General features: G+C 44.0%; 1 protein-coding gene across 1 annotated transcript; it reads right to left on the bottom strand.

Annotated features, from left to right (window-relative positions):
• Positions 1 to 1283: 1283 nt before the first annotated feature.
• On the bottom strand, positions 1284 to 9400 carry LOC124693624 (DExH-box ATP-dependent RNA helicase DExH12-like). The gene is given in 4 exon segments (XM_047227106.1): positions 1284 to 4639; positions 4750 to 5139; positions 6312 to 8561; positions 8672 to 9400. Coding segments are annotated over 4 exon segments (6549 nt in total). The 3' UTR covers positions 1284 to 1459.
• Positions 9401 to 13307: the final 3907 nt, after the last annotated feature.

Here is a 13307-nt window from a genome sequence, read left to right as displayed (position 1 = left end):
GATGAAGCTGCTCGAGCGCAGATCCGGTGGATGGGCCGGAGCAGGAGCAGGCAGCGCAGGGGAACTTTGATTTCTGGGAGAGTACCTTCACAAAATGGCAAATACCTCCACTGACTGCTTGAAGTACTGATTAGGATTTACTTTGGCCTCTCCATATAAAATAAGTACATGTACATATAGTTTACAACAATGGTGCAACAACAACACTACTTTACAGAGGCTAAACTCCACGCCTCCAGCCCATTGTGTACCCTTTTTTTTCTTTCGCTATGTTGCAAGAATGAGTCCCCCCATCGGAAAAATTGATGATAACCCCCCCCCCCCAGTTGGCGCGCCTTTGATCATAACCCCCCCTTGTGTCACTGACATGTGGGTCCCCCCCCCCAGTTGGCGCGCCTTTGATCATAACCCCCCCTTTGTGTCGCTGACATGTGGGGTCCGGACCCACATGTCAGTGACACAAGGGGGGGTTATGATCAAAGGCGCCCCAACTTGGGGGGGGGTTATCATCAAATCTCCCCCACCCATCATAGCAAAGGCTGGAGAGCACTTATAACAAAATAAAAAGCAGGGTGACACACCTGTAGCTACAACCTAGGTAACACATGTCACATGATCTCTTGGGGACTCGCATTTTATATGCAAGTATAATTATATGTCAACATATCTTCCAATTTAAAAAAAGTAAGCTACCAGGACATAAAATCTCATATTACAATTTACACAGAATATAGTTAAGGTAGAAACAAAATAATAAAATGTTTGAATTATCTATAACAATATATGCAACAAAACATATCTTAATAGTTGATCCGTGTGTGCCACTACATGCATATTTACAACTCCATAAGTTACAAGTGAGTGCATGCACACTGAGAGTCCGAGACATTGATAACTGACCTGCACTTCAGATTTATCTTCATGTAATGCTTTCATATCCGGTGCAATTTGTTTCAGCTGCAGAGCATATATTATTATATAACAGAGGTCAAGAAATATGTAGGCAGCTCCACTTATCTGCTAGTTATGAATTGTAGAGTTCAAACCTGTGCTTCAGGTATCATCCTTCTCATTACACTGGAGTGTCTGTCAGCCTTTTTCACCATCAAACTTCTTATGGCTTTTCTCACTGAAAGATCCACATAATCACATGGAAATGTATGTATAAAAACTACCAAATTAAAGCACTCAAACCAGAATAGCAACAGCACAATTTATCCAGCAGTCTGATTTTCTTCGACATGAATGACACTCATCAACAGAAAAAGTAAAACTCAGGCAAATGTCTTAAACGGATGCATACAAAAACACAAGCACGAAGAGCTCATAGTCCGTCAAGCACACGTGCACATCCGTTACATTGAATTAAGCTAAACTTCAGTTATTACACACAGGCAATCGTAAATAGTTTCTGCATCAAGATCAAAACGCTGCAAAGAAAAGTTCCCTGTCTTCAGAATCAATCTGCTCCAGCATCCTTCACGTCAACGGTGAACTCGTACTCCTGGTCGCAGCCCAGGTAGGAGTCGGACATCAGGTAGATCATGTAGTCCTTCCTCCCTGGCTCCGCGGCAGCGGTGAACTCAAGCTTCACACGTGCCCTCTTCTGGAGGGCGACCCTCTTAATCGCCAGCAGCTGCTTGGTGGAGCCAGAGGCGTCGCCGACCACCAGCCACCAGCCTTCCTCCTTGGGCTTCGGGAATCTCGGGGCATGGACCGGGCCAACCTCAGAAGATGGCAGGTTCGACATGTCGCGCTCCAGAGTGACCTGCAAAGTTACGTTGTCACCAGCCCTGATGTCGTCGCCCTCGCGGACCTCATAAGCCATGTCGACGTTGGGGAACCGTTTGAAGAATTCACCGATGTCCTGCAGCTGAGAGTTTGATAGCTGCAGCAGATCCCGCATCTCATCAGCACTCATCTCAGCCAGATCAAAGATGCTCTCGATGGGCTTCTCTTTATTTTCCATGCATCTCCGGGCAAGGTCCTTGGTGAAGTGTGGAAGCTGGAGCAGCACAGAGTCACGATCCCACATGCCTTGGGTAACCATCTGACTCAACTCCATTGCATTCAGAGCAAGAGTGAGCCATCCACTGCTGGAGATAACATCAACCATTGCCTGGAGCAGTCTATGGGCAGAAAGGAGGATCTCCCGCTGGTCAGCTGCCAGGTTCCCTACCACCGTGTGCCTTGCAAAGTGGGATTGCAGTAGAGCGTTGGCCTTCACATGTGGATCACCATACTTGGGCTTGTCAATAGAAAATCTCTGGTGACGAACTAGCCTCTCAATGTATTCTTCTTCACCTGGGCGAGTTGGAAGCTCTGCGTACTCTGATGCAGAAGCTAGAATTTCCAGGAGGCCTTTCATCTTCGTCTTCTGAGTGAGCATCGAACTGAACCGTTCAATAGTCGTGTAGCTAATGTAGTAGTATGCAGCAATGAGACCAAGGTTGAGCGGCTTCAGGTACATATCCTCCTCTACAGATACACACTTGCTTGATTCTAGGTCATTCAACACTGTCTCGATTAGCTCAGAAAGATGATCTGACAGATGCCTGTGACTTACACCCTGCAGATTGTAGTAGTTAGGGTTCTTGTTCAGCCGCCGGTACATGAAAGTCCAGGTAAGATAGTCCACGGCATCTTGCTTGTTTTCTACAACGCCGACAACAACCTCAGCATTCATATGGTCATGCAAGAAATGGTGAAGATGACTCTCCACAGGGAAGGCCTCAAAGAGGAACTTCTTGTAGTATTCCTTCCGAGGTGCATGGCACAATATAACACACTTCCCCGAGCTATCCTGAAGAGGCCTGCTAGCGTGACCCATCATCTGTAGCAGATCAGTGATTGGATAATCGGTATGAGCACTCTCCCTGCCATCATAATATTGGGTTCCCATCACAACAACTAGATGAGCAGGCAACGATCTCCCCCAGCACATTGTGCTACTCGCAACACACACTTGGATCCTCCCACCAAGGAAGAGCTGGGTTACAAGTTCCTGGTCAAGGTCACTAAGGCCCTCATGCAAGTATCCCACACCGCATCTCAGTGTATTTTGAAGTGTTTCTTCATTGACACCTCCAATAAAAGTATCCATCTCATCTGTCGACCCAAGAAGGAATGGCGTTCCACCAGCCTCAGCACTTGAGTATGCGCACAGGTCCAATGCAGTCAACCGTGCATGCTTACGTGTCGGTACAAACACCAGGGCAGGCTTACCACTCTTTGCATGTTGTGTGATAGCAGTGTATGTAGGCTTTGCCATGGCTTGCATTCTTGCCTCGAAATTTGCTATATCCACACCCTGAATGTGTATTTCTAATGGAACTGGCCGCACTGCTGGAGGGAAGTTGAAAAGACCATGAGAGGTGGCGCCGATCCATTCTCCAAGATCTTTAGCATTTCCAAGTGATGCTGAAAGCGCCACAATCCGAATGTTACTGCCAATATGGCTTGAAATACGCCTCATCCGAGAAACAACGACTTCCAGGACATGCCCCTTTTCAGATCCAATTAGATGAAGCTCGTCAACAATAAATAAGCTGACTTGTTGGATGTGCTTTCGCTGCTTCCAACGTCGAGAAAGTGCATCCCACTTCTCAGGAGTACTAATAATGATCTCCCCTTTGTCAAGAAGCTTCAAATCAGCTGCAGTTTCACCAGTTAGCTCCACTACACGGGCAAATTCTCCAAATTTCTTTGACCAGTCCCTGAATCTTTCTTTCGCAAGAGCCTCAATAGGAGCTATATACACAACCCGCATGTTAGTTTCCCCAGATACTGCCTTCTGATGGTTCCTTAGTATAGCAAATTCTGCGCATATTGTCTTGCCACTGCCTGTTGGCGCAGCAACCAACACGCTGTCGTCACTGTTATACAGGACAGTGAACACTTGAGTCTGGATGGGGTTGAAATGTTTAAAAGCACTATAAAGACCTTCATATCGTGCATTCCTCAATGCAGTAACAGGTAGTGGTTGCAGATCAAGCAATTCAGTTGGAGGAGCATATTTTTCTGGAAGAATCAAGTGCCTAAAACAGACAGGAAGAATTGTCTGTGAACCAAGCCACTTGTCAGACACGACACGTATAAAATACTGAGGAGGCAATGGCTCATATATCGGCACTGTAAAGTGAAGTGTGTGATCTTCATCCACATACTGCTTCTTAAGCATGAAGTACTCATGGTGAAGAATGTACTCGCCATCATTGTCCTCAACTATAACCCAAAAGGCCTCAACATATCCATGTACCTTATCATCCCACTGGAAATCAGGTGTTATAGTCAATTCAAAACCCAAAACTGTGCGAGTAATAGGTTGAACATGGGCAGACAGGTTCAACTTTGGTAGCTGGTGGATGCACCTGTGCAGCTGCTTCCCCATCTTTGGGAAACGAATTAGCTCACCGATTTCCTGTGATGATAGGTCATAGTACCTCTCCCAAGCCAATTCTTTTTTCTCCAGTTTCATCAGGATTTCCTTTGGAATACCAGGAAACTGGCGCAAGGGTGTTTGGACACTCCACATCTGCTTATCAATCATCTTACAAAGATTGAGAGCCTTCTCCGCTAATTGAGCCCATCCTCTCTTCAAAACTATCTCAAATAGTGCTCGTAAGAGGCGGCCAGCACTCTGCGACATAGAGAACAAGAACATATAAGGATAAAAAATATATAGGAATACTAGGCAAATAAACAAGCCGTTCAAACATTGTATTAAGCTTTAAATAGAGAATATGTTACCTGTCTGATGTAGACCATATCAGAACCAAGGGAGAGGCCCTCCAATTTCAGCCTAGATATATATGCTTGCAGCAGAACATTAATCTTTGCACTGGGCTCCTCCAGACTCTCTTTTACAGGAATTGGCACACGATCCAAAAGTTTTGCCAGCTCCATTTTCTCATCTTGCCTGACACTAACATACTTGAACTCTTCACTCAGGGAGAACAGGCGACACAGCTCAATATCACCCATTGTGGGCTTCAGATACTCATTATATGTCGAAATAGTCCCATGACTAATATAGTAATAACTGGCAATCCTTCCAAGGTCAGTAACCTGAAAGTATCCTGTTTTCCTGTCATACTTCACCAAATTATTCTTATCCAACAAATTTGCAGCAGAGTGTACCTGCAGCAGCACACAAGAACAAGAATCAGCACCAGAACAGGCACACAACATCAAGAGCGCATCTAAAGAACCATATTAACAATCCAAGCATAAGAAAATTGCCAACTATATTGCTCGGATACTTCTCTAAGATTTTAGACCAGTATCAAGATGCTCAACAAGTTATCAAAATAAATCAATATATGGAACTCATCAAACAAAACGAAAATAGCAGCGAGTTCCTTTCTTTTCATATTACCATAAAACACTCCACATCCCATTAACTGGTAAAAGGATGATACCTCATCCACCTTTAGTTTTTCCAAAACTAATAGCAAGCAGATGCCTGCTGTCAATGGATTATCCATGTTACATTTTTGTATCTATCTAGATGCCTACCCATAACACGCTGTTAAAAATTCCACAAAATAAATTTCCAGCACAAGTGCTACATTGATATGGTTAATGCTGTTACTAAACATTGATAAAAGAGGATGTTTGATTTATGTGAGCATTCTACAAAACGTGCAACTGCACACATATGGCAACAACATTATGCTGCAACGGGACTAACAAAAAATACATAACCATACGAGCAGAGAACAATTTTGCCAGATCTCAAGGTAATCCTCAAATGTTCATTCAAAAATCGATTTTATTACTCCCTCCAATCCATATTAGTTGCAACTAATATAGATGTATCTAGACATATTTTAGTTCTAGCTACATCCATACTAGTGTCAAGCAATATGAATCAGAGGGAGTATTATAATGATATCAGGTCCGCCCTCCAATGAAATTAACTTAAAAGTGTTTTAGTATGTTGTAATGTCCCAATGATGTCATTGCTCATAGTAACATGCCACTTATTCTATTTTCACATTTCATGATGAACATACCAACAGACACCCATAAAATTTAATAATTATTTATTTACGAAAGATTATATGCCCATGAAACTGTAGAACACTAAAGATTCAGAACCCTCCCCCCAATCTATGAAGTTGTGGGAACGGATTAGATGAAACCTAGGAAATATGTTGTTCAACAAACAAATGAGCCTAAGAGAACTTGGTTATAGTCAAGTACAAACAATGAAACAACAGCTAAAGTAATGCTAGAAAGTAAATCACCAGGATGATGGGATTACGTTTCTTCAAAAACAAACAGGCATGGGTATAGAATGTACTTACCAAGTCAGCTCTCCTTTCATCTAGTGTTTTGTCGGTCTCCATGATATCTGCTGGTAAACCATACAGTGTTGGATTCCGAAGCATCCGTATGTAGAGGTAAGTGTAGCCAAGCCACGAGCATGCTTACCGAGCATTCTGAATAGTTCCCAAAACGATCTCTGCATTTAATTGATCTGCCAATTTGGATATGAACTGACTCTCAATAGGCAGCTGTTGGTTCATAAGGGAGAGGTAGTATTGCAATTCACTGTGGCCAGTCAAGATTATTCCCTCTCCATGTGTGTCATACTGAGGTCTACCTGCACGACCAAGCATCTGCATGACATCCAGAGGACTTAATTCTGTCCAAGCACCTTTTTCCGGATTATAAATCTGAGTACCCTTTATAATAACAGTGTGAGCAGGCAAGTTGACACCCCATGCAAGGGTAGCTGTCGAAACAAGGACCTGTATATGCTTATCAGCAAAGAGTTCTTCAACCATTTCACGGTCTACCCTTCCCATCCCAGCATGATGAATAGCAAACCCATACGGCAGAAGGTCTTTAAGATCACTGCTTTTGACAAGCTCTGCCTGACTGCCAAGGATCTCCTGGCTTGCACTCTCGTCCTTCAGAAAGCGAGTCAACGTGTCATTAGCCAAGGCAGTATCTCTGATGGCACGAGCAGTTTTCGCTGTCTCCTTCCTAGAGTGCACAAATATAAGCACTTGATGCTTACCAGCAGCAGCCATTACTTTCTCATAACAAATCTCATTCATCAACTGAAACCTCTGCAGTGGCTTCCTTACAGTGATCCCAATGTACTGCTGCGCAAGAGGACAAGGTCTGTAACTGTTATCAAAATGGAAGAGACCTTCAGAGCGTACACGCAAGAATACAGCAACATCTTCATAGTTAGGGAGGGTTGCAGAGAGACCAACTAAGCGTATATGTTCCTTGGTTGTCTCAATCTGCCGAACTGTTCTAGAAACAATACTCTCCAGGACTGGCCCTCTGTTATCATGAAGTAGATGGATCTCATCAATGATCAGAAGCTTTACCATTTGAGTATAGGTTCGGTCACCCGATTTCCTCGTGACAATATCCCATTTCTCAGGTGTTGTAACAATGACCTGTGTTTCATCAATCTGTTGTTTCGTCAGGTTCTGGTCTCCACTGAGCTCCCTAACAGTAAGACCGAAATCTTGCAGCCGCTTGGACAAATTTCCAACAACTTCGGCAACTAAAGCTTTCATTGGGGCCACATAGACGATTTTGTACTTGGTATTGTCGAACTCACCATCCTTCATATGCAGACCAATTTGGTGAAGGATTGTAAGCACAGCCACATTTGTTTTACCAGCACCAGTTGGAGCGCAGAGAAGGATGTTATCTGGTTTGAAGAGGGCAGTATCATAAACCTTGCTCTGAACCCTGTTTAGTTGTTGCATGCCAGCAAAAGCCGGTTGAGCCCACGCTGGGATATCAGATATCTTCACAATCTTCTCGTTAGTTCCATATGGCCTAGGTTTCAATGCTGGCACATGCACTTCCTCATACCCCTTATGAGGGGTTCTAAACGATCCATCAGGAAGTTCACATTTCTTGTTGGCCATCAGGAGACCACCTTGGTGGAAAGAGAGGTTGTCAAGATCAAGCAACTGTCTCTGGCCCTTCAACCAGCCACTCTCCATATCCCGGTCAACTGCCCGACGCTCCCTAGGACCATCAGCACCAGCACTGTCATTGTTTAGAAGCCTCTTTGCCTCATCCCTGATGCTCTTCTCCAGATTCTTCTGCCTCTCCTTTGCAGAGGCTCTGGTTGCATGTAGCTGCTCCAATATCGGAACTAAGCTTGGGTTACCCATCATCTCTTCCTCTATCTTCTTGCGCTCCTCCTGATCTTCAGCTCTTGCCAGGCGGGTACACCAGACTATCTTGAAGCGGTTGCGTAGTACGAGCTTAATGAGATCGAATTTCTCATAGTCCAACTCCATGACAAGGCGATTCTCGACATCCCTGTCATCACCCTCTGCGATTATCTTCAAGATCTCCTCGGCAAGCTTCTGGCTCTGCTGGGGGTCGATATCAGCATATGCTTGCGTTATCTTTCTCTGAAGCCAGTAAGCATCAATGTCTTGCACGTTTACGTTGAGCCCCTCATTGGAGTTCTGCATATCATCGTCATCCAACTCACCCCCCATTTGCATGCCTCCAGGACGGTTCAACTCAGCGACGTCATCATCATCCTCATCCAACTCGTCTTGCACCTGATAAAGACAAACACTGGGGGTTATACATACGACAACTTCGAGTCAGGCATAGCAAAAGGAACAAAGAGAGCTTATGGACATAGCAAGGTTTGAATACGTGTGCATACCTGATCAAAATCACTTTCCTCGTCGTCGTCATCCTCTTCGAACTCGACAGCAACTCCAATGTCATCGTCCATGGTCGCGTCAACACCGTCACCAGAGGGCGCGGAGGCAGGATCACTGGCATCATGGAAATCCGTGATGAGCTTCCCGATGGAGACGAACTGCTCAAACATCTGGGTGGGGATGGGGTTGAGGAGCTTGTCGATCTCCTTCTTCTTGTCGGGGTTCTTGATCTTGTCGTTCTTGAGGATGGTGAGCACCTCGTCGGCAGCCCCGCCGAGCACGTCCATGGGCTGGCCCCCAAACTGCTGCTGGATGACGCTGAGCATGGCCTCGTAGGCGGCGCGGGTCTCCTTGGTCTGGGGCTTGTAGACGACGTCGTCCGCGAGAGAGAGCACGCTCTCCTCGCGGGCGGCGGCGGAGCGGCGCCTGCGCTTGCGGGGCAGGTTGTCAGCGTCGCCGTCCGCGGCGCCTGGGGCGGAGGCGGAGTCGCGCTCCTTCTTCTTGCGCGACCTGGTGAGCCGCTCCTCGAGCTCGGGGGGCTTGGCCTGCACGGCGCGGTCCCCGAAGGTCTTCTTGTCGATCCTGCCCCAGAGCGTCTCGGGCTCGCCCGTGGGCTCGTGCGTGTCCCGCGGGCGCGAGTCGGTGGTGAGCACCAGGCTCGAGTTCGCGCGGTACTCGTACTGCTTGAACCGCGCGTGCGCCTCCGCGCCCCCTCCGAGGTTCGCCATCGCCGCGCCGCGCGCTGCAGCAAGCAAGGTGAGCACCGAATCGGGTCGGGAGTTGGTCGGGCTCGAATCGAAGCAGACGCAGCAGCAGCAGCAGCTAGGGTTTGAGAAGGGGAGGGAGGGCTCGCTGGTTGGTACCTGCGGTTCAGCGGGTGGGTGGCGCGGCTCGTGGCGCGGCGTCCGCCGCCTCGGGTGGTGGCGGCGCTCCTTCGTTCGCCAAGCGGCGAGTCGTCGACGTCGGAGATTGGGGGGAAGGCGGCGGTGCGAGATTTTTGGAACAAAAGGAGCAGTGGCTAATAATCTAGGTCAGGTCAGGTCGGCTGGAGACGATGAACCGACCATGCTAAGCTTGGGGGCTCGGCCCATGTGTGAGTCGGTATGTATATGTTGCCTGGCCACTATGGTGATATAGGAGCCAGCCCACTATGTACTATACAGTACTTTTTTTAATTCATCTCGAAAATATTTAGCTAAGAAATTCTAAATAATCAGTTTAATCAGTACCAATTTTTCATGAAAAAAACACGAAATAATGTTCATATATAACAATAAAGTTTTTTTTCTAGTGCAAAAAATCATGTGTTCTTAAATAATGTCCGTGTACATTAAAAACAATGGTCATGTTACTCCTTCCATACCGGTTTATTGGGGTATCACGTATTTCCAAAAAAGGCTTTGAATATTAGTTTTTGTTGACAAAATACTCCCTCCTTCCCAAAATAAGATGTCTAAAATATTTTGATAAAGTCAAAAAAAATTAAAGTTTGACCAACTAATATACTCCTTCTGATCATAATTAATTGACTCCATTTTATCCAGATACATATTGATAAAGTCAAATTATAGATCGGAGTGAGTAAAAAAGTGTCAACATTTATAATTCCAAATCAATATTTTTAGAACCGTCATGAAATATATGTTTATGTTATGTGCATTTAAAAATGTACATGTTGCTACTTTTTGTATATAGTTGCTTAAACTTTAAATTGTTTAACTTTGACCAAAAACTACATGCATCCTAATTTGGGAAGGAGGGAGAATAAGATATATATATATAATGAAAATTATATATTGGGAACTTCTTTTGAATATGAATCGAGCGATATGATTTTCGTGGCATATATCTCATATTTTTCTGATCAAATTTGTAGTCAAAGTTCTTTCTCGAAATGTGTAATATCCCTATAAACAGGTATGAAGAAATGTTCACCTATATTGAAATTAATGTTCACGTGGTTTCAAATAAATGTTTATGGCTTCCAGAAAATAGAAAATCAAGGAAAAAACAGAACTATAGTTACTAATAAAACAAAATGATTGAAAGAACAAAGAAAAGAAACCGATAAAATATGACCAGGATGCTACTAGGTCGTCCCGTACATGGTGGGACACGGGCTATAGTTTGCATTGGGCGGCATATAATCCCGGGTTGTTTGGGAGGGTTTGATTGAACAAGGAGCTCATTTCATGCTTGTATAAGATGCTCTACCTCGAGTCCAACTCCTTGGTGGCCCCGAAGAGGAGACCCTTATTGAGTTTACTAGATGATACCCCGCGCGTTGCTGCGGAAACATGTTAAAAAAATACTCCCTCCGTTCCTAAATATAAGCCATATAGTTTTTGGCACGGAAATTAAAGAAAGCATATTGAGAGAAAATTACACCTGGTTTGGGCGGGATTAGCGCTAAACATTTAACATGAGGACTTTTCAAAAAATAATAAAATCAAATCAAATCCCTAAAAAAAATTACATACAAGTGGTGTGTTGCACTAAAGCCTATATTCTGGAATATTTCACGAAAAACTATTTGGCTTGTATTCAGGAACGGAGGGAGTACATAAATAGGAGCTACAAAATGGATATGATAATGCAAATGAAATGTAAGAGTGTTAGGATCTACTCTTCAAAACAGCAAAAATAAAGCATGTAGAAAAAGATGTATAAAATGTGAAAAACTTCTCGATATTTTATTTAACTTCCCTTTCGGATAACTTTTGTCAATGTTGCTAATTCAAGTTAGCACAATTGTACACCCAAGCAATAGTATGAAGACAACATCCAAGAAAAATCAGTGTCCTCATATTGATCTAGTTTCCTTTAACCTATTCTATTGTATTATCAATCTGGTAAGGCATTGCCCCCAAAATGTTCCTCTGAAAAAAGGAGACCCCACGATAAGTGTTAGTATCAATGTAAGCTTGTCTATGAACAATATGAATTACCATTGTAACTTACAAAATCTGCAGTGCATCCATAATCCAAAATATAAGATATGTAACCAATACGTCATAGTCGGGAGACATGTTCCTTTTATGATTAGAAAGTTGATTGCTCTTGCTCAAGCATATATTTAATCTGGAAAAAGGACAGTTATTCTTTCAGAAGTGTTCAGTAAATTTCGGCAAAAGAGTGGACTCAAAATGTATGTACAATAAATCCACCATGAAATGGGATGGAGCACATGGCTATGTTCCAATGATATTTAACTAACCTCTGTTTGCTATCTGCATCCATCAGCTGTGTGAATTCCTGCAGTCGGAAGCAGCACATGGCTATGTTTCAACGGTTAGATTAAGAAGAAGTGACCATAAAGTGAATTAAGGAATTGGGGAACACACATAAACAATACCGAGTACATATCAAATTTTCCAGGATGGCTGCTTCACAATTCTAGCGAAAGGATCCTGCATCTCCTTGCCATCGGCCTAGCGGAATCCAAGAAAGTCTGATGGAAAACTAGAAGGTAGAGAAGATGCAAGGATTACTCGCGGGCCATCAGATTTGAGGTCTCCGGTCATCAGAATTGGGATCACCCCCGCATGGAAGGTAATCTAACTTTCCATGTGGATGTCGGGTGGAGTGGTGGCTCCTAGCAGAGCGAGTCAATTTAAAGGGTGACGATGAGCTGTTTGGCTGCCTCCATCGGTTTCTTCCGCGCAGTTTTCAGCCTCCGTCGGTTTCTTGTGTTTTACTCCGTATTATGGTGGAGGATTATGGAGTTGAGCAGACAGAGAAGACAATGTGGTGGTATATTGTTGGACCAGGGTCCGTCGAGATATTGCTGCTCTCGGGTGGAGACGTGGGATACAATAATCAGTAATCCATCAATGCCTTATGATTATTTGGGTTAGTGAAAGTGGCGAAGATTAATTGTGATAATGAATGGAGAAGATGAAGAACGTGCAATGCCTATATGACTTGCTTGGAAAAAATACTGGATGGAACGGTGGCTGACCTGGCTTCTATTGTAACGTTTCATTAATTTTAGGTGAAATGCATGAAACTGAAGACAGTTTTTCCTTTCCGATGACATGGCATATTTGCTTAGGTGGCAGTCTAGGATTGCTTGGTGGTGATTGATGAGGTGGATAGGTTGCATGTGAAGAGAAATAGGATCACCTATTAAGAATAGAAAGATATACACCAAGGTGTGTGTTCTGCTTATACTTGTTCTCAAAAGATGTTTTATATATCTTTAGACTCGGAAATTATGAAGATATATCATGATACATGCACATACTAATTTACGCACACATACAATGGTTCATAATTTTATATATCAAAAAAATTAGATTAGTCTAGCCGCCCTTCGTTGAGATTAGCGGTGGGGAGAAGGTATGATGAGTAGGAAGGACAAGAGGAGGATGACGAGGGAGGATGTATGTCCTCTATAATGGCAAAAATGAAGCAATGATGATTGCATGTGGTAGACAAACTAGGAGAAGGATTGTAGAATAGCTTGCATGAGAGTTGGGGTGGTGGGGCGCTATATATGTGTGGCTTCTCTATAGGGCGTGCTTGGTTTGGGGACCAAGTAGAATGTACTATCAGGCAGGTTGATTCCATCCTTGTATTTAGTTTGAGACGAACAATAGAATGAGTTGGTTTTATTCATGTGTTTCATTGGAG

The sequence above is a fragment of the Lolium rigidum genome, chromosome 2 (genome assembly GCF_022539505.1).
Source record: "Lolium rigidum isolate FL_2022 chromosome 2, APGP_CSIRO_Lrig_0.1, whole genome shotgun sequence".
In the NCBI taxonomy this organism is placed as follows: domain Eukaryota; kingdom Viridiplantae; phylum Streptophyta; class Magnoliopsida; order Poales; family Poaceae; genus Lolium; species Lolium rigidum.
This window is presented reverse-complemented; position numbering and strand designations above follow the sequence as displayed.